General features: G+C 25.4%; 1 protein-coding gene across 1 annotated transcript in view; it reads right to left on the minus strand.

Annotated features, from left to right (window-relative positions):
• The window catches only part of LOC126895519 (uncharacterized), a 62,302-nt gene extending 50,249 nt beyond the window's left edge, over positions 1-12,053 (minus strand). The window contains exons 1-2 of the mRNA XM_050667478.1: positions 11,934-12,053; positions 5,965-6,140 (exon numbers count right to left, since the gene is read on the minus strand). Coding sequence (XP_050523435.1) covers positions 5,965-6,140; position 11,934 — 177 coding nt within the window. The 5' untranslated portion in view covers positions 11,935-12,053. The remainder of the gene's footprint in view (positions 1-5,964; positions 6,141-11,933) is intronic.
• Positions 12,054-23,436: the final 11,383 nt, after the last annotated feature.

A 23,436-nucleotide genomic window follows, 5' to 3' on the forward strand; every position in this document is an offset into this window, starting at 1 on the left:
AAATGGCGCATTGTTTTACATAACTTTACACCAATAATACTTCGATACAAATATAAATCAGTCTATGTTGATAGATGAATAAAGTTTTTATAAAAACTGATATTTATTACTATACTGAATTTTTAAACTTATAGAAGTATAATTTAAAATTTAGAATTGTCGAGATCTATTAACCAAACTAAATCGAGCACTTAAACGAACTAACAAGCCTTGAGAAAGTTACGCTTATTGCATTTTTCAAAATATAGTCAAAATGATAACGAACTTTATAGTTTTACTTGAAATTTAATTATTTAAAAAGATAATTTTAAAGCTGTACATTTCTAAAAACAATAATTTATGTTCGAAATTTTTATTCGATTTAATTTAGTTAAAATATTTTAATACTGAATTTAAAGTTTATTTTTAACTTTTTTAATAATTATACTATTTTATACTTCCATAAGTGAAATCGATTGCTTTTGTTTTAAAATTTTTTTTTGCTTTGCTTATTTCACTATGTATCATTTTTTCATTTTAAGCTCATACTCCTTTCTGTACTAAACGTTTCCAAAATCTTTTGTTTACTGATTACGTGTAACCTCAGAGAAACACTGATCCGGTGACACGGAATTAATTTATAGTTTTGTGTAAGACTTTGCAGCCTAATACTCATGCAAATTACGCAAAATCTAAATTTATTATATTTCTCAACTAACTATGATAGTGCAATTGTACCGAACAATGCTGAATACATCATATTATATTCATATGAGTGTGTTGTGGGACAATGTTTAATGTTAGAAATTTACATAAGAAAGCATTAATTTAATCAAGTATTAATAAATTTTGATATCTATAACATAAAATTAAATTTTTATCTAACTATAATACGTTTCCGTGTAAATTAGATTGACAATTTTTAACTTACTTAATTACTTATCCATATAAATAAAAACTAAACACCGAAGTTTATACAGCACATTCGTGAATGTATTTATCTAAAGTAATATAAAATGTTACCCAATTTATTTAAAACTTTTTAACAATAAGATAATCTTAAATAACTGCCTCTGGATAATGAAAATTTTTAAAATATGCAACAAGTAAATTTAATATTGTTTTTAATTTGTTACTATACATATTCATCCTTTATAATGCAGACAATAAAAAAAAAAGGAAACTCCCTTTTAATTTCCATCTCGAACTTTGTAAAACGTAGGTATACCTTAATACATATTGTATAACGGTAAAACTTGTTATCTCTGTAATAATAGTAAATAATGTAAAAAAGAAATTGAAAACTATCCAACCGCTATTTACTAACTAGTATTGACTATCTCACGAGAAATTAATAAGACATATTAGAAATATAACTGTATATAAAAAAAAACAGATATATCTTTAAACAACACTATAGAGCTAAAACTCATTCATATTATTTCTTTTACTAAACAAATAATACATTCACCTAAGTTATTGTCAGATAACATTATTATTAAAATAATAATTTTTATGATAATTATTCATTTGAAACTTGAAAAATAATGATAATTTCTAGTCTTATAAAGTCATTTAATTATGGGAAAAACTTTATATGACTACATTTCTATTAAAAATAGATAAACCAAAAATGTTTTATTATTTAAAAAAAACGTTTAATTTACTGTAAATTCTCTCGGGACCAGCTGTTTAACGTGTAATTCTACTCCCCCTAGTTTAACTTATAATCGAAAATACAATCTAATCAACAGTAATAAAACATTACGTGGGATCTATAGTAATAGGGAAAGTTCTTACCGATAATAATACATTATATTAAATAAAAGACTATAGTTTTAGTTCTTAGATAGTGCACATAAATATAAAGCGTGTTTGTGGGTGTATTCAGTAACTATAATGTGCACAATAACTTCACAAAAGGAGAATAAAATCTTTTAGGAATCAAAAGAAAATATAACATACTGTGGGAAACAAGAAAACGACCACCTGCGAGATATCATGGAAACTTTTTCTAATTTTATCTATTTAAAAAAAATGTTAATTGGGTAGTCATTATATTCAATTTTATTTGATGAGAAAACAAGGTCATTGAGCTTTCAGTCGATATTCTCGAAAACTGCTTACGCTAAAAAATACACTTTTTGTGTTATTTGATATTATATTTATCATAAAAATAAAGAATTATACAATTTTATAATATATGATTTAAAAACAAAAATAAATATCTCAGAAGTTAAACAAAAAATAATAAGTTGTTGTGACAACTAAAAAGAAAATGAAACGTAAAAATGATATAGTTTTTATAACAGTCAACAAGCGACCGTTGGTTGTGTTTGTTGACAGCGACGGATGAGAAGTTCAGAATGTGTGCAGCAACAAAAGCCTTTACTTAAACCTGTGTTTAATTGCTAGTATATATAAAAAAATGTAAATATTTTTTTAATGTAGTAAAAATGAAAACAGGTAAAAAGAATTTAATATGCACATGTTTATAAAAGTTTTGTACCATATTATGCAGATCTCTTTTTTTAGCATAAAAGCAAGACCCATCACATACATCATAGTCTAAGGAGCTTTTATTTAACGCGTTAAAAATGCATGACGTCCAAGCACGATGAATAGAATATATAAACGAACATGAGCGCATTTCCGCTGTGCCCTAACAAGGACATTAAATATTATTCACAACGATACAACTTTAGATTATTTTTTTAACTTTTGGAAAACAATACTACCCTGGGATATCTTTTACGGCTTGAATTGAAATGTGTAGCTATATTTATACATGCTGTGTGTATGTTTGGCATGGCTGAAAACAACAGTTCGTGATTCACCCTTCGGTCTACGTTTATCCATACTACATGGGTATACTAGAGAAAGTTTCCGCTGCCGATATAATTTATCCCCTAGAGTATCACTTTAAATCACAATAACTAAGAGTTCCCATAAAATGTGTCGTCAATAACGTTAAAAAGCGATTCCTTGCCTTTATTTTTTAGTATCATAAATAATTCAAAGGTACTTTTTTTATAGTTATTCAAAATTTATGTCACAGCAAAAATGTTTACTAAGTAATCAATATAGGTGAAATAATGTGTTTTAAAACCGTATTATATAGCATAAAAAATTAATTTGAAGTTATATGCTTATTAAATAAAAACAAAATTGTGAAAAATTCAAAATTAAAAAAAAAAAACATAAAAATTTTGAAGATTAACCATTGAAACGATCACAATAGTTGCTGAATTATTTTTATGTCTTTTGATTAATAGCTTTATACAGAATTTATAGTAGAAATATTATAATAATTAAATACACTTAAACAAATCAATAATTATTATCTATAATTGCAGCATACAACTATTTACTGTACAACAGTAAAATTAAGTATCTATTTTTTTTATCATTAGTTTAGATAAGACAGCCAGGAAATGGCCGTACTCTTCCTCCCACCCAGATACTAAACTGTCAATACATTTCGAAGCATTGGTTCAAAAGTTGTTACCGACCAGTCATTTTCTTAATCAGATCATGTTCTATTTTATAAGCAGGTTAAATATGAATGTTGCCATTTAAAATAATAAAGTTGAACCCATATATCATATATGGGTTCAATATAAAAAATATTTTATAACAACTAAATAATAATACACATGCAACTAACAAAAAAAAAAAAAAATGTATTATTTTAAGAGAAATTGAGTGACTAATGTTAAAATAACCGATTTGTATAAATAACACATCAATAACCATTTTAATTGATTTTATGGCATAAATTAATAAAAATAATGAAATGTCTAAGGCTAATAATTCTTCATTTCTTGTTACTTGAAATTACATTCGCTCGTTTAAATTTGTATTCAATTATCATTGATCAATGCAGCTCCAGGCTTATTAAACAACTTTCCTCCATACGAATGATTCGTATTACTTGGTAATATTTCTATTTGACACATTCTAAACCTTTAAATATAAATTGGATGACTTTTTCACACCTCGTATATTTTACTTTCCTACAATACGTCAAAGAAGTCCGTCAAACCTAGTTCATGATATACGAAGCAAATACATTAATAAATATCTTGCGACAGATTCTTTCAATTATTCACTAGTTTCAAAAGGTAGGTTATGATTTTTTACATAAAATAATACCCTTCATATATTTTTTTATATACTAATGACGTCATATGAAATCAGGGATATCTAAGTGAAAATTATTTAAGAGTCATTAATTTTAAAATTAGAGTAAAATCAAAATTATAAACTTAAATGAATTTCTATTAAATTTAAAAATTACAAAAATAACAGGTTACTTTTGAATTTTGGTAAAAAATGTTAAAAAAATGTAATGATGAGACTAAAAAATACAATAAAGTTTCAGTAGTGTTACAGCAAACAATATATTCAGAGAAAACTAGAGGAAAAATATTATTTTTATATGCTTATTATTCAAATAACTTGGTCTTCACTGATAAAGTTTTTCTACGACAAGATTTTTAATTAAAAAAAAAAAAGTCCTCCAATTTGTGTCATACAATATTTGAGATTATAAATGGGTATTATAAAATACACATTTATATATTATATCTATTAAATTATTTTTAGTTCAGTTTGCATTTTATAAACAAGAAATCTTTAGCTTTAAATGCTGACTAACGTTGAAATTCAATATTACCAGTAAAAAATAGTTTCAGTAAACTTATAAATTCATCGCTAATATAGCAATATATTAAATTATTATAATTAGTCTAATGAAATTTTTATGACACTTGGATAAATGTTGGAAATTTAAGTACACCGGGACCCTTTTAGGATGCATAAAACTGATTTTATCTGCACAGACTTGTATAAATTCATGTACAGGTGGCATTGACGAGGGAAACTGCAATGCTTTTTCAAGATGATTTATCTAGATTTCTGTTTCTTGTTGAAATTTTTCTATTTAATAGTTTCTATGCATCAAATAGTTTATATAGTGAATTATAAAAAGTATATTTTTATTTTTTTTTTGGATGTTAAAAATTATGTATTAATTTGTACTATTTTTTTTATTAGAAAAGTAATGTACTAAATATTCATATTAAATTGAGTTGTTTTGAATCCAGCAGTAGTGATAAACATTTATTTAACTGTAAATAACCTTAGTAAGTTTTTAAAGTATTTGACTAAGTTTTTTTGTTAAAAAAACGTCATTCTTTTTATACATTAAAAGAAAAGTTAATAGAAAAAATGTGACATTAAAGTATAATAGCTGATTTTTATTTTTATGTGAATTAAAGTGTTTATAAATAAAGGTGTAATCATTTTTTTCTTGTTCTCAGAGGGACATATAAAAAATTACTATGATATACCAAAAGATTTTATCTGTAAATATTTTATATTTTAACTAAGCTTCCTTTTTGCCCCAATAATTCAGAGAAATATTAAATTATCTTTGTTTATCAATTGTATTAAATACAAAATCAATAGTGCAAATTGAATAAAGAGAATTGTCATTCAAATATGAATTAAAATGAAATGGAGTTCGAGTTATGCGTTTCTACTACACGTGTGCAATCAAATACTTATTCGACAACTGTATTTTAAGAAATATTTACAGCTGTTACGCTTTTAAAATATTCCATAAAAATAAAAAAACTTTCCAAAACTTTAAAAAGTTTCTTGTAACTAATTATCTTTATTGATATATTGATTTCATTATCGCTAGATTGTTTTAGAGAGATATGAACCAATGAGTTTATTAACTTTGATGTATTGTCATTATAATGCTAATATTTTAGATTAATTTTATGACCATTTTTTTAATCATAATTAAATTAAATTTTATCTTATATGATATATACCTAAGACCTTAAACTTTAAGGTGTCTACATATTGTGTAATATATAATAAACATACGTCTTAAAGTTTCACATTAAATTAAATTTTCAACTAATTCTTAGGATTTCTACATGAATTTTCATAGTTTATAATTAAACTTACTCTTGATGGATCTTGACAGTGTGTCCACGCCAGTAGACCAGCAGATGAACGCCTGCCGATCATCAAAGATCGACATCCGATTGAGCTGCTTCTACGACTCGTTCTCGATATTCTGCGGTTCGATTGGCATCCTGGTGGGTTTTTACTGCCACAAGGATGTTTTACCCTTTCCTCCACTAAAATAATTATAATATATTAGTTAAATGTAAATATTTGCTGTGACAGTTTCAGAATTAAGTAGGTACGTTTAGTTAATACACTTAAGTATTTGCATATACGCACTATGTTTAACTAGAGTTAATCAAATTAAAACTGAAATGAACCTTAAGTTTAAAAAGTTGTCTACAAAATATTCTATCAAAAGGTTAACTATGGTATCATAAAAAGCAATGTAGTTGAACATCTTTTATTAATTATTTTTTAACAATGAAAACTTTTGAGCTTCTTTATTTATTTGGGTATTTTTTTAAAGTAAATAACTATGATCTTGAAGATAATTTGTCTTAATTACTTATAAAACAGCTCACTTTGTTAAAAGAACTCGAAAAAAACTAGTAAGCAGAGAACTCTAAGTTTAGATGGGCTTCATTTGTCACATTAAAGTCTGGAGTAAAATTTATAAATATTTACAAAGATCAGTAACAAAAAATAACAAAAAGTTTGTAAAATTAAAATACAATGAGAATTATATTTTTTAATAACTGCTACTTCATTCTAAGTTTATGACTTTAAATTTCAAAACTAAAATTTATATTTATATTTATATATTTTTTAATTATGAATTCTTTTTGAGAGTAAAAGTTCTATGAAATAAAAACAATAATAAAGTCACTGATAACCGCTATATAATATTATGATTTATATAGTTTTTTAACATGGGTTGTTTTTATGAAATATTTTTTGACAATTATTTTTTATCTTGAAAATAATTGGGTTATCTTTAGAACTCAGTTTTTTAGTGGTAATAATATTTTTATAAGGTATAAAACACAACAATAAAAGTATAACGTAAATCGAAATGATTATTACAAAAGATAAATCTAAAATCATATGAAACTTATTATTTTGAAGAATTGCTGGTAGTTAAATAATAGTTCTTTTTTAATTAATTTTATACATTGTTAACAAGTATTCTAGGTTATATGTTTGAATAGGCTAATACTAATGCTAATACTCACTAATTTTCTTAAGTCTCATAACACTTTTTCATATAAAATATATAAGCAACCATAATAAAGATAAAAATAACGAGTTTAGATTATTTCGCCTACTAGAATGAATAAAATGTGATCAATTCATGTTTAATAAATTATCGTTCATCATAGACATTTAACATATATACTAGACAAAATTTTAACATAGTGTGTAAAATTGATGCACAAGTTTTTTTAAAAATGTATTGAATGCTTGACTAAGTAACTTGGCGAACCTCTAATTTGATTAGTTAAATCTTTATTTATAAATTTATATTTCAGTATTTTATATTTAGCATAGATTTTAGTAGACATTTTAAACTTAAATACATTAGGCTTTGTTTGTCTCACATGATGATCTAAACTGAGATGAAATAAATACATAAAATATTACCTTATATAACATAACGATTATACGTCTATTATACAGTATATTTTCTATAGAAATTCTAATTCATGAACATTATAACGATCTCTTTAAAACTATAAATCAGAAGAACAAATCACGGTCGGACAAACTAAACCTAACAAATTTATGGGTTTTTTTAAAACCAGTATTTTTTTTCTTAAACTGTGTTATATACAATTCCATACAAAAATTATGACAATGCGAAAATATGTATTTTTGTTGATATCTGTATTCTATTTTTTTCATAAGTATAAACGTATATCTTCTACCCGCAATGTTTTAATTTAATTTAGTGTATTACATTTAGTTTTATGCTGTACATTCTAAGTTATATTTTATTTTTATTTTCAAAGATATTTTTTCAATACTTTTAGCACAAATACAAAGGTAGAAGTGTTTACCTTATTTTTAATTACCTAATTTTTTATATGAGTCCCATAACATTTTTACAAAAATATATATTTGTTAAAAGTTAATATACATTTTCTGTTTAAGAAATCCAAATTATTCAAAAAAATTATCAGTAAAGAAATTTATTTAACATTTTCTTGTCAGTATAAGATCATTATTTTATACGATTTATTTTTATTTTATTGTAAATTTAAATTTATGTCACAAATTATCAGTGGTTAATGTGATGGTGGACGGAGGCGGACGAAGTCTCCTTTTTTATTTGGAGTACAATCTAGCGTCCCTTTCAGTCAAATCCCAAAATGCCAAGAGAATGCTTTAATTTTGAACATTAATGAGTGGAAGCGTGTTAGTATAAGAAATTTATTCTTTATAAGAAATAATTTAAAAATTGTTAATAAAAAAATAATTGTACAAGAACTTACATTATGAAGTAATAAGAATTTTATGATATGACCGTGGTAATATAAGTACTTGTTGTTATTTTTTTGTATTTGGATTATTCAAAAGTTTAATTAAATAATTCTTTAATATAAGCTTAAAAAACTACTAATGACTATACATTAAATAATGAACTTATATTATGGGTGATAGAAATAAAAATTTAAGGTGATATAAACGTTTGTTATATTAATAGAACCTACCACTATTGTTGATATATTTTTAATTTCTTAAATACTTTATAAATTACTATATTTGTCTTATTAGATATTTATGTATATACCTCACTAAATTGGTTACTGTTAATGTTTTTTTTCTCAACTTGTTTCTGTTATAGTATAATATATAAAATTAAAAAAAATATATTTTGCATTTATTTTCATAATAAATTAAAACTTTTATACTGATTTAGTGATGTTTTGTATAATATTCATTTTTAATTGATTTTTAATAATATAACAAAAATTATGGGTCGGTACTTTATTATACTTTATTAATACTTTATTGAGATAATTTTTTTTTTACTTTTAATTATGTATATTTGCATATTATGATCATGTCACTTTTTGTCTTTGAGGGGAGACAGTTCGGCGTGGCTCGGGAACACTCCTCATTTTATAGGAACTTAAGTTCCCCTCCTAGTTTATCCCACTTTATCCACTACATATAATTGTTGCATTAGAAATTGAATTTATATTTTAAAGATTAGACTTCTATTTTGCACCCATCAGTCTATGAATTTTGTTATACACGTGTATTGGCAGAAAATGAATAACTCAATACACATTTACTACATAAATAGAGTTACAAGAATTGTTTGTTTAAATATAAGATATGAAAGTAAAATCATAAGATAATATTAAGTAAATGATTTGAGCTCTTGGCTATTTTGTGGCTTAAAGAAAGAAATCAAGTTATAAATACAATACTACAAAAGAAAGAATGATTCTTTTTGCATTGTTATTTAATAACTAGAGATAGTGACAATAATTATCAATAGTTTTATTGTTTTTATAACAGTAGTATAAAATTTATAATGAACTAGCGAGAAGAAACATTAAATTAGGATTGAATGTGTCCAGGAAAACGTAATTTATTTGTAAAGTAGTTGATAAAAATTCAGTTATTGATTTTCAATTTCTACTTGTCATATTATAAACAAAATTATCTACGTATTTTATTTGATACTAAAATTCTACCAAGAATTTTTTCTACATTCTTTTTGAACATAATTATTGGTCATTTTAAAATATTATATAAAAATAAGCAACATTTATGTTTTTTTAACTCTAAAAAAATCTTATTCCATTATTAAAGCAACAATCTGTAGCTACAATATGTACAAAACGTGATGATGTAACTATGTACCGACCTAAGTTATATTGAGATTTGGTGTAATAACTTGAAAATCTCGTGCGTTAATTTACAAGTATTAGTTGTGCTTAATCCATTTTATCCACAAATAAGAGTATAAACTGTTATGATTACTCTGCTTATAAATAAATGGTCTCCGCAAAATCATTATTAACTCTATCGTTACAAACATTTACCACATATTGTTATCGTAACATTATTTGTATACTAAAAATATTTTAGAAGTAATAAAATATTATCATAACCAACTCTCTAAGAAAATTTTGTTTGATAATTTTTAAATAAATGTAAAGAGTTTAATTACAAGCACACAAAAAAAATTTAATTTATTAGCGACGAAAAAAACTTAGCGTGTAAACAAGATATAAAACTAGTGTTTATAAAGTTTGACACATATGTAAAAAAATGACAAGTGATAATGACAAAATTATACTACTTGAACATAAACTTATAAGTATATTATAAATTCTGACGTTATGGATTTATTAAATACTAATACCATGTAAACAAATTAAGTACAAACTATTAAATTTATAGCATCTCATTATTATTAATTAAGATTTATTATTTTGTCATAAACATTTATTAATTTTATTTTCAATCCTTCAAAAAAAATTTATCACATTTTTAAAAATTTAATTTAACAAAATTGCTAGGTATCGATGATTCTATTATCTATTTGAATTTAAATAATATTTAATTAATTTTTGAATAATTAAGTTCTGATAAAATTTTCATTGTGTTGTTTACAATGATCACAACTTGCATATCTTCAAAGTAAATATTCTTTTGAAATTTTGGAACTGTTTATTTAACACGTTCGAATAATTTACCAATTTTTTTATAATAAATTATAATATATGTTTAAAATTTAAATGGGATAAAAATACACATCTCGTTGATCACTGTTACATGAACAAAATAAAGGAATTGTTAGTGAGAAACAACCATATTATAGATCGGAATACACAATATAGCGTTCAGCCTCTGTAATTTAATGGCCAAAAGCCAAAAGGTTTATGTTACCCCACTAGACTACGATTTATACACAATCGTTGTTTCTTTATGGCATACTTTTTAAAGGCGATTACTATACACCATTTAGTAAATTAACTCAAATTATTAATTTAATAATAAGGATTCCATGATGATGAAAATCTCTAGGGTATTTTAAAATAAATGAATCGTTGACTAGTATTGTACAGTATTTACATAAAAGGGACTAGCTTTATCGCTTTTATATTGAAAGCACATGATTTAATTTAAAACTTAAGTATTTATAATCATTTGAAACATTTTACTAAATGAAAATTAAAAAAGCTACTCATTATAATGAAATAAGCAATTTATTTTGATTCAAGTTAATATCATACACACAAATTTGACTAAATCATAATTTTAAGTTTTTTCGTTTAGAACTTGTAAGCACTTTATTTTTAACGTTACTAGATAAATCCTAATATTTCTAAATAATACAAAGTATATANATTTTAAGTTTTTTCGTTTAGAACTTGTAAGCACTTTATTTTTAACGTTACTAGATAAATCCTAATATTTCTAAATAATACAAAGTATATATATTGCTGTAAAATGACAAATTAATAAAAATAATTTGTATGTTTAATATTTAAGTGTTGAGAATAAAAGTAGATTCCAGTTAATGGGAAAAATTTATCAAAATTTTGATTAAAATTAAGTTAAGTTATACATGGCCTATTTACTTTTTAGAAATAATTAGATGCTCCTTTAACCCATTTCTTTTGGAAAAAAAATCTTTGTTCCTGTAAAGAAATTTTTTTTAGTTACCCCAATTATTATTTTACAGTTTGATCATACGCACTCAATTATCAAATAATTTTGTAAATAGGATGGTTAATTTTAACACCACAAACGTTTAATTTTTCGTTTTACCTTTTTAAACTACTAAAATCTTTAAAATGAATTCTGTATCAAATAATGATGATGTATTATAACAAAACTAAAGTAATATATATTAAAATATATTTAAATAAATTCTAAATATTAGTTTAATAAAAAAATTTCTAATGAAATAAAAATTTTAAATCGTGTAAAGTCTGAATGTTTGACTTGACGTCACTGATACTACGAGGTAGTTACAATATTATACTGAAAAATATTACTTTGATTAATTCGACGATCCACTTTTTTATCATGAGTTGACTTTAAATTTCGCTCTCGACAATACTGTGGAATTTTATTCGGAATTTTAATAAAATTGTTAGTTTTAAAATGGAGAACAGTGCCATTATTTTATGCTGAAAATGTATTGCAATAAAATGTACCCTAACGTTGCACAAATATATACCGAGTTGTTTCGGGCACTCCACTCGACTGATGTAGAAACCACGAGCCACGAGGATATCTCGACGACCATAGTTACCGGATGGAACAGCGGCAGCGCCATGTCGATGATCACACGAAGGTGACAACGAGACGGGGAGAATTTTTATTTTGTACCTTCGACTGAGAAAACAACAACAAAAAAATGTGTCGGATAAATGGTACACCATAAAATTAATGTTATATCTATCCTTTCCTAGAAAAGCATTAGACGTTTTCAAATAATCTAGTATTGCCATACAACTGTAATATAAACAACATAGATTATAACATAATGTACAACACGTTTTATACAAATAGTTTGGATACTCGTTTAAAAACATGTGTTGCATGATAAAACATGATTTAGTTATAACCAAATAAACAGAATAAATACTATTAAAGGTGATATAAAATTCATTTGTTTATTAAAGGTAAAAAAATACTGCACTTGATAAATAGGAATAAAAATCGACATTATAACCGTTGTTTATTAAGTTAATATTAACAATTAATTTAATTAAAATTAAATCACAAAATTATAAACAAGTTTAAGGGAAATATTCAGCATAGATAACCAAAAAAAAATCTAGCTAAGATAAAAATAATCCATAGAATAATAATTAAATTCAGAAAAAATAACATTTATAATATTCATCTGGATAAAGATAATATAATATGATTTTTGATTAGTTAATATCATAGATAATTAACAAAAAATCGTTTAATATATAAATAAAAACAAATTCATCTTGCTTGTTGATGATCATAAAAAGGTATTTTTATTATTTAGTGACTATCATACTTAAATAACCAATAGTGGTATAAATTGCTTGATTTTATAATTATAACAGAAGATTTTTGATACATAATTGCTTTTGTATTAGCTCTAAATTCAAATTTTTATGCCATATAAATTCATAAATTAATCAAAATAACTAAGAAATTCAACTACTCATAAACTACGATAATAAAAACAATTATCAATTTGAATTTCGTAATGTCAAAAATAACCGTTTATATGCTGCCGTGTTAAATTGCATAGATCAGTCAATTGCAAATCTCAGGAATAGCATAGGAACATCTTTATTTTTTTTATTGTAGGTAGAACAAAATGTCAACTAATAAATGTACTAATATGATAAAAATAAAAATTAGATTTACTTTATTTATTTAGATAGGTACATCTAAATAAGTGTATATTTTATATAAGAGAGCATTAAAAAACTTCCTACTTTCTTTAATTCTATAGATGAGTTACAAAATCTATATATTTATCTAATTATTGTATCTTGATAATACTCAACACTATTTAGGGGGTGATTTTTTAACACTAGCCACTCAATTTCTTTTAAAATCATAATTTTTCTGTGAACATTTTTATTTTGGCTTTTGTAAGTTATATTTGTATTTCCATTCATCTGCTATAAAATATTTTTAAGTTCATCCCTTATGTCTTATAGGGGTGTCAACCTAATTTTTTCAATTGGAAACATATATATTTTATACATATATGTATATATTACATACACATAAAAAATATTTTATAATAGATAAATAAAAATACATATGGAAAAAAAAATTTACAAAAAGTTATGATTTTAAGAAAAATTGAGTCACTAGCGTTAAAAAAATTATCTTGCTTTCTATCAGATTAAATTTAGTCTTTTTAGACTAATTAAAGTTGATATTTATTTGCCAAACCTAAGAGAAGAAATAGTAGTTAATTTTTTACGAATTCTATTTATTTTTGATAATTGTGAAAAAAATAGATTTTTGAGTAATATCTTTGTTATTGAAATTCTAAATGTAGTATTCCGATGACTTATTTATTTTCCATTACCAAGAATACTTTCTCGAATAATTAAATTAACATTAACCATTTCTTTGAATGTTTTGACTTTCTTGTTTCTCAAACGTAAGAAACATTTCAAAAGTATCTTCATTTGTTACCTCTTTGAAAATGACGTTCAGTTTTACTTATATTCTCTCGAATGCGAGATTCATTAACTGGTTCGACACAAAGAGCAATTAGGACTTACACTTTGTCACCACTTATACTGTTTCTAATTGATTGTGATATCAAACCAACAAAAGTTAAAGTATTCCAAATCCTAAAGTGGCACTAAACGTTTACTCAAAGAAGTTTTTAATGACTTCACTCCTTTAATTCTATCATAGAGTATATATACTCATAAAGTTTATATTGTTAAATTAAATTTCAAACATTTTTCATTGGACATTTTTTTAGTGTAAATTAATTTATAACAAGCAGAAATAAAAGACCTAATATTAATAATGATTTAAATTCCTTTAATCAACAGTACTGATTGATTGGGAAATGATCAGGCACTATGAGGTGAACTATACCTTCTCATTAAAAAGATCCTTTATGTTATTGTTGTAAAGCATTCCTTACATACCATTACGCTACACATAAGCGGCCAACATTTCTGAAATAGCACCAAAATCAGACAAATTAATAGAGAAACCGTAATTTTTATTTAATATAAATAATGATTTTTATTAAAGATTATAAATTAAGAATAACTATTTAACATAATGTTATTCCTTATAAATATTTCAACAAATACGCAATGATTTTTTTTTTATATATATACAGAGTGATTTTTTTATCATAACCCACTCAATTACTTGCAGAATAATAATAATTTAAACATTTTTTTTTTTTATTATTTTTAGTTACACATTATTCTTGAATTTTTAACTATGTAATACTTTTTAAGTTCATCCCTTATGCCTGGTAAGGGTGTCAACTTTGTTTTTTTAAATGGTAACACATATTTTTAATTTAATAAAATGTTTGAGTTTTTAATTTAATAGTAAATGGCATTTGAATTTTTAATATAACTTTATTAGCTTATTAGATATAAACATTTAAAGTTTCAAAATTTTGAGTTAATATACATGTATAATACACATGGGATTGTAAGTACAGGTAGCTAATTGGTTTTTTATAACATCGATATTAGCAGGTACACAGCATTGTTATTATCAATTGTAGTAAGGCACATTGTTATGAGTTTATAAATACACTAACTGACAATACAGAAAGTATATCTATTGATAATCATAATTGATAATAAACAATCCGTGACTGAGACAGCAATGTCATAAAAATCCAATTAGCTACCTGTATTTACAATCCCATGTGTATTATACATGTATATTAACTCAAAATTTTGAAACTTTAAATGTTTATATCTAATAAGCTAATAAAGTTATATTAAAAATTCAAATGCCATTTACTATTAAATTAAAAACTCAAACATTTTATTAAATTAAAAATATGTGTTACCATTTAAAAGAACAAAGTTGACCCCTTCCAAGGCACAAGGGATGAACTTAAAAAGTATTACATAGTTAAAAATTCAAGAATAATGTGTAACTAAAAATAATAAAAAAAAAAAATGTTTAAATTATTATTATTCTGCAAGTAATTGAGTGGGTTATGATAAAAAAATCACCCTGTATAAAATAAATGTAATGAAAAACTTAATAAGTAATAATACATTTCTATGAATAATAAATTCTGAAGATAGAAAATTAGAAATTATATAACATTGTTAGAAAATAGAAATATATCAATATATTTAGCAAACAATTTTCAAATTATTTAGAAAATAATTTTAATGACATAATCTAAGTATATTTTTTCGCTTATGTAATAGCTTTAATACTGAATAAAATATGAATTTATATTCAAAGTCCCATTTCTGACGTAATGAGAACAGTACTAGTCAAGTATTTAGAACTATAAATTTGTAATAATGTTGTCATAAACAATTTTTGCTGACGCATAAAATTGTATATAGAGCTAATCAACTCGTCTACATTGCTTTTGCCAATAAAGCCAATATTCTCTTTTTCAAAATTTAGCAATTAAACGCATTAAAAATCGTGCATCAACAACAAAGTGTATTTTGAATATTTATATGTTTTCTATTATTCATCATATAACATTTCATCATTTATGGATGATAAATGGATGTTGAAATCATTTCAAACCAAAATTTAAATCTTATTGATCTTTGAATAATATAAAGGAATAATGATTGAAAGAAAAACTTATTACTAGTCAATTAATTATTTCGTTGAATTTCCAATCAGTTATACTTGATTAATGAATCATACATTGGTCAAATTACTATAAATTACATTTAATATAAAAATAACTCAAAAATAAGATACTTTTAAGTGAAATTTCAAAGATTACAGTATAAATTATATAAATGTAACAAAGCTCTGTATTTTGAGATTCGGAACGGCTCATCAGTTGAGCATATTTTAAACCTTAAGACTAGTTCTTCATACTTTTAACGATAATGATATGTATACATATTTGAAATCAAATAAAAGTTTTATGTGTAGTCTGACAGAAGATAACAGCGCAGTAAAATTAAATGTAAGCAAAAAACTATTACAAGCAACTATTAAAACTTACAAACTTGGCATTAATACCATGATAAGAAATTTAATAAGATAATTATTACTTATCACTCTCATTCAAAAGTATAAGTAATTTTCATGAAAAAAGTTACACACCTCCAAATTATAGTAATCATGAAAAGATGTGTTTTCTTCTGTCCTTTTCTCAATACGTATTTCAATGTTTAATATCGTAAAATAATATATGAAAATTCAAATTTTCACAAACTTGAAAATGCTACAGAATATTTACTACTGAATATTAATAAGATATTTTTTTACTAAAATTTTTCTTAAATTCTACTCTACAACAAAATAGCTTTCTTAGATTTTTTTTTTACATTTTATTTAAAATTTAAAAATAATTAATATTTTTAATAAAATTAAAAAAAATTAATTATTGAGATATAGCTATAGACCTAACGTCTAACTATTATTTAAAAAAAAATCAGCTAAAAATATTAACTAGATCAAAAGTTATTTAAGTTGTCAGTGAGTGCTGGGCCACTTTTCTTATAAAATTATCAAATGTGTTTTTTTTTAAATTAATGTAAGGATTTTTAACTATTTATAATAGTCTTTGTATTTTCATATTTCACAACTGAGTATACAAAAAACATATTATAAATATAGTCCTATATTGTAAAAATTTATTTAAAAAAGCTAAAAATTTTATATCATAAGTTATGTGAGTTGTCAGTTAGATCTAATCCTTGTATGTATATATATTGACGATAAATATTACGTTTATTTTGATGTCAAACATTTTATACAAATTAATTTTAAAAATCTTAAATAGTATAAATTGCTATTTTAAACAATTCTATTTAAGATTTAAATTTTGATCGTGTTTATATTTTGTACATGTCTTAATTATAATATGTTTGCGTTTATCATTATTCATTTGATTTGTCCTAAGTTTATTTTTGTTTAATTATGTTCATATTTTTAAGTTTATATGGTATTTTTAAGTCGATTAATTTGCTGTCAAATACATACTGTATTTTATGGGCTATTGCTCATTATGTTAATAATAATAAAATAGAATTGAAAAGATAAATAACTATAAACTAAAAAGCATTTTCGTTAAATAATGATTATTTTATAGCTTCGATGCGAAGCTGAGACAGTATTAATTTTACTATGATGTGTTTTTTTTTTTTTTAAGTCTGTTGCCACTTTTTCTCAGCTCTCACTGGACCGATTTCTTTCAAAAGTACGTCAAAAGATCACAAATCGTATTTAGTTGGAGACATTACCCTTAAAAATTGAAAAAAATTCCCTCATTCCCCGAAAATAGGGGAAATATCCAAAAAAATTACAAATTTAAATCGGTAAATTTTGTCATTTTTTTCACTTTTTTTTCTTAAAACTTCCATAACTTTTTGAAAAATAAACAAATCAACATAATTTTTTTTTATACTAAAATCTTAGATATTTACCTTTCATTTGATATAATTTTTTTGAAAATCTATCACTTAACTTGCTCATTGGGGAGGATTTAAAATAGAAACTTTTTTACAAAAATTAACTTTTTCAACTTAATTTTTGAAAATGTTACGGAAATACTGCGTCCTTCAAACATATATCAAATTAAAGCTTATTTTATGTGCTATAAAATGAAAAAAAAAAATTTGTCCCTACACTTTATCTTCTGCATGTAAACGGCTGCCGTAGTTAAAAAAACGCTATTTTTGTGATAAAATTTTCGATTTTAAATTTTCAACTTAAAAATGCTATAACTTTTTGAAAAATGTATATATCAGCACAAATTTTTTTTTTGAAATACATTATAAGTATATCTTTCATTTGACATACTTTTTTTTCATTTTATAGTACATAAAATAGGCTTTAATTTGATATATGTTTAAAGAACGCAGTATTTCATTATTCAGTATTCAGAACATTTTCAAAAATTAAGTTGAAAAATCTAGTTTGATAGAAAAATTCTAATTGCAGATTTGAAAACATCGCGAAAAGTTGATTTAGAATGGTATATTTTTGTTACTGATGAAAGTTTCTTGTAGTTCAGTACATTTATTTATAGTAACAAACAGTTTTTATTGAAATTTATTGTATCAAGCCCTTTAAATTTTTATACACGTAAAAATAAAGCAAAATACATCTTCTTTATTATTTTTATAATTTCTCCGTTTAAATTACAATATTAAATTATTGAATATCAATTTCATACTAAATTTAATAATTATAATTAGTATTTATTCATATATTATATTTTAAAATCAAAGAACTACTAATTAGGATATAATCAAAGAAATAAGAGTTGATGTTGCTTTTGGAATAATCCATCAATTTCTCTAAATGAAACACTAAATGAAACAAATCTACAGATTTGCATCGAAGCGTTTCTAATGATAGTGATTTTAATCACTGTCAAATATCATCTATACTTGTCCCATCTAAGCCTTGGCTACACTGTGCCTCGACCCCACTGTGTTACCGTTTTTTGACTTAAAACTGCCATAACTTTTTTAAAAATGACCAAATCGATATATTATTTATTTTATAGATACCTTAGGTATTCACCTCTCATTTTATTAATATTTGTGAACATTTGACCCTTTTAAGTCCACAGGAAGGGTTTTAAAATGGTAACTTTTTCAGCTTAACTTTTGAAAATGTTCCGCAAATACTGGCACTTTTATATATACCTTAAATTAAACCTAATGTAATATACTTTAATTTGAAAAAAAAAATTTTACCTCTAGACTTGATTTCGTAGTGAAAAGGGACATCAAATTAAAAAAAAAACGTACGATTTCCGTGCAAAAATTTTCAATTTTATATTATTAAATTTATATTGCTATAACTTTTGGAAAAATGTATGGATCAATATTATTATTTTTTTATAATAAATTTTTATATACCCCTTTCATCTGACACGCTTTATTTGGAAATCGGATCATACCCCTTTATACAAAGGGGGTCAAAACTTTAAACATGCGTATTGAAACTAGAATATTTTCAATTTAATTTTTGAAAGTATTCCGGAAATACTGACACTTTTATATATATCTTAAATTAAAGCTTATGTAGTATCTTTAATTTGAAAAAAAAAAATTTGACCACTGGATTTGTCTTCATGGTAAAAATGACTACCGTATTCAAAAATATGCTATTTTTGTATTAAAATTCTGGGTTTTGTATTTTATTTTATTTTAAAATACCTGACAATGGGAGTACAGATTTTCATAAATGTTATATAGATAAAAAATTAATATAGCATAGAAAGTTAAATTTATTTAAATTTTTTTGCTTTTTGAAGTCGAGAAAATTAAGTTTGAAATTTGAACTAGCTTAAATAGCCAATTTTTACTGCAGACTGTAACAACTTATGGTTGCCGAGTTGGTAAAACTTGTGTTTTACATGCATGGGGTACAAGGTTCCAACCCGCGTCTAGCAACGAACTTTTGCATTTTTTCTTAATTCTTTTTAAGTTAGAATAAATGTTCAACTGCTTTGATTTTTATCTCATTTAGATTCAATAACTTCAATAAAGATCAAGGATCCCATCACTGTAGTCGACCAATCTGAGATTAACGTGTTGAAAAATCTTGACGCTGTAGCATTTCTAACGAAAAATGTCGATCGTATCTCGCGCCAAGTGCAGAATTCGTGCTGTCATTTGCTACCTCATTGCGAAGGGAAAAGCTCCGGTTGAAATTTATAATGAGGTAAAAACTGTTTACGGTAATAGAGCTATGAATCGTACTAGTGTGTGCAAGTAGTGTGGCGAGTTTAAAAATGGCTATACTTTCGTGCATGACGATAAGAGTAGCAGAAGACCTTCAATTGTGACTGACGTACTTGTGGAAAAAATCGAGATTGCGGTACGTGATGATCGCAGATTGACGTTAGATGAACTTTCTGCGATGTTTCCGCAAATCTCCAGATCCCTGATACATGAAACAATCACAGAAATTCTCGGATATCGGAAATTGTCTGCAAAGTGGATCTCAAAACAGCTGACAGAACAGCACAAGTTGAATCGAGTGCAGAGCTCCAAAGAGTTTTTGGAACGCTACGAACTCAAAGGCGATGATTTTCTCTATTCTATTGTTACTAGATTTTGTGTTCTTTATATGTTCTCATATGTTAGGTCCGCTTCTTCGCACAGTTTTTTCTTCAGAGTTCTGTCTTTTACTCCGTGTACAATTTGGTCTCTTAAAGATTTTTCCAAATTATTTCCAAAATCGCACAACATAGATAACTTTTGCAATTTAGTCACAAATTCAGTTATTGACTCATTGCTCGATTGTAAGCTATTTCTAAATTTTGACCTTTCGGCAACTACCGAAACTTTTGGTTGTAAGTAATTTATCATATTACTTACTAATTTGTCATAATTTACATCTTTAGGCAAGGTAGGGGTGCACAAGGATTTCAATATCTTGTACCCCTCGCTACCGATTAAAGTAAGCAAAATACTTTCTTTATTTTCTTTTATTTTGTTTACTTGCATAAATAACTCTAGTCGTTCGACCCAACTTACAAAATCATCTTGAATTTTGTATTCTTCGATATTACCTATTTTAGCCATGTTGTGGTTTACTTTTATTTTTTTTATCTCTATTGATCCAATTACCTGTGCGTTTTTTATTGACTTGCGGATCCCATCTTCGTCGCCAATTTTGTGTTCTTTATTATTTTATTATTTATAATTAATAAATACAAAATAACACAATATTTAATTTAATTATTAAGGCATGTTACACACGTTAATCATAACCGAACATACAATACTTTTCTTATCAACAATTACAAGTTTACAACGTATCATTAAATTAGTAGTTACCAACATAAAACATCACACTAGAGACGAAACTTAGGTTGCTCACTACATGCCTGAAACTATGAGGTAGTCTCAACAATAACGTCACACCTTTTTACTCTCCGCTAAGAATTTCAAAATCACAATTTCAGCCAAAAAAATTATGGCCTCCGTGTTTTGGGACCATAAAGGCATAATTTTGATTGAATATTTTCCTCAAGGGGAGACCATCAACGCGGCAAGATACTGTGAGACGCTAAAAAAATTGAAAAGGCCGATTCAGAATAAAAGGAGGGGCATGCTGACGAAGGGAGTCTACCTTCTGCATGATAATGCCAAACTTCACATGGCCAACGCAACGAAGCAACTCCTGGATTTTTTTGGATGGAACGTTTTGAACCACCCCTCGTATTCTCCTGACCTGGCCCCTTCAGATTTCAATCTCTTCACTTCCCTTAAGGTGCACATGGGTGGGAACAAGTTTTTAACCGAAGAGGTGGTGTAGGGGAAGGTGAAGAAATGTGCGAAAGAGCTGGCGGGAGATTTCTTCAAGGCAAGCATCAAAAAATTGATCCCGCGGCTCACCACTTGCATCGAGAGAGATGGTGACTATGTCGAAAAATAACTTACATATATACGAGTGTAACCAAGTGAGTTTTGTTTTAATAAATTATTTTTTGAACCCTACATAAATTGAGTACACTTACTTTCTTGACGTGCCTCGTATATCGAATGAAAGGTGTATTTAAAAAGTATTTATACAAAAAAATTATATTGTTCCATACATTATTCAAAAACTTATAGCATTATAAAGTTAAAAATATAAAATATAAAATCAAGAATTTTAACACAAAAATAGCATACGGTAGCCATTTTCACAATGAAGACAAAATAAAATTCAAAATTTCTTTTTTTCTCATTAAATTTAATTACATAAGCTTTAATTGAAGATATTGAAATATTTTAATAATATTTTATTAATAATATATTTTCGGAAGACTTTCAAAAGTAAAGTTTAAAAAGTTAATTTTTTGTAAAAAAGTGGCCATTTATAACACTTTTTGTGGGCAGGTAATGTTCATATTTTCATAAAAAATATATTAAATTATTTGTAAATACCTAATGTATTTATAAAAAAAATTGTTTCTATACGTCAATTTTTCAAAAAGTAATGGCAGATTTAATTAAAAAAGATTGAACAAATGTTGAATATTACCGATTATTAGCTTCGATGCGAAGCTGAGAAGGTATTAATTATAATACGTAATCCAATAGTCCAGGCGCACAAGTTGATATATATTGAAATATCACAAATTTACAATAAACCGAACTAATTGTGGTGATGTGAAAAGTATTAGCGCTATCGTAAACAAACGTTATATTAGACACCCTTATTTAATTGAGCTGCCGTTTACTTATACTAACGACTATATCTATATATGTATATACATATATCGATATCACACAATCCACGCCAAAAATAATTTTAGGAGCGAAGACGTAAAACTTAAGTGGAGAAAACGCACAAAAACTTATGCGTAAAAGAAGACAAGATATCGAATTAACCAGTCAAGGTTAACGTCGGAAAACAACAGAACACAATATCAGTACTTCATATTCGGCGGCGGCCTTGCACGGTGTCAAAAGCGGGGAGATACCCGATGACAACCGATTGTCCTATTAGTTGTAGCTGATCGGTTGATATCGTGAGAGACACAAATGAGCAACATACTAGAGCCTAAGGCGGTGCTGTGTCAACTCCCCCCGCCAAGCCGTCAGTCTATTTCTGACCCGGGCGGTTTTTGTAAGCAAATTGTCGCATCATACATAGTAGTTATAAACAATTGTAACTTAACGCCATGTGCCTTGTTTATGGATGATCATTGATATTGCCTCGGACACTTACTGTATAATACTGAAATAGTCAGTCTTTTTGGAAAGGGAGAGTGGACTATTCGGTATAAACCTACAGATTACGTAAAGACCGATGAGATAAAGGAGGGAAACGCCTCGCCCGATTACTCGGGGCGAGGGTTTTCAGGAGGCCCGAGCCCGCCCCGGA

Source organism: Daktulosphaira vitifoliae, unplaced genomic scaffold, assembly GCF_025091365.1.
Source record: "Daktulosphaira vitifoliae isolate Bord-2020 unplaced genomic scaffold, ASM2509136v1 Scaffold_1, whole genome shotgun sequence".
Lineage (NCBI taxonomy): Eukaryota > Metazoa > Arthropoda > Insecta > Hemiptera > Phylloxeridae > Daktulosphaira > Daktulosphaira vitifoliae.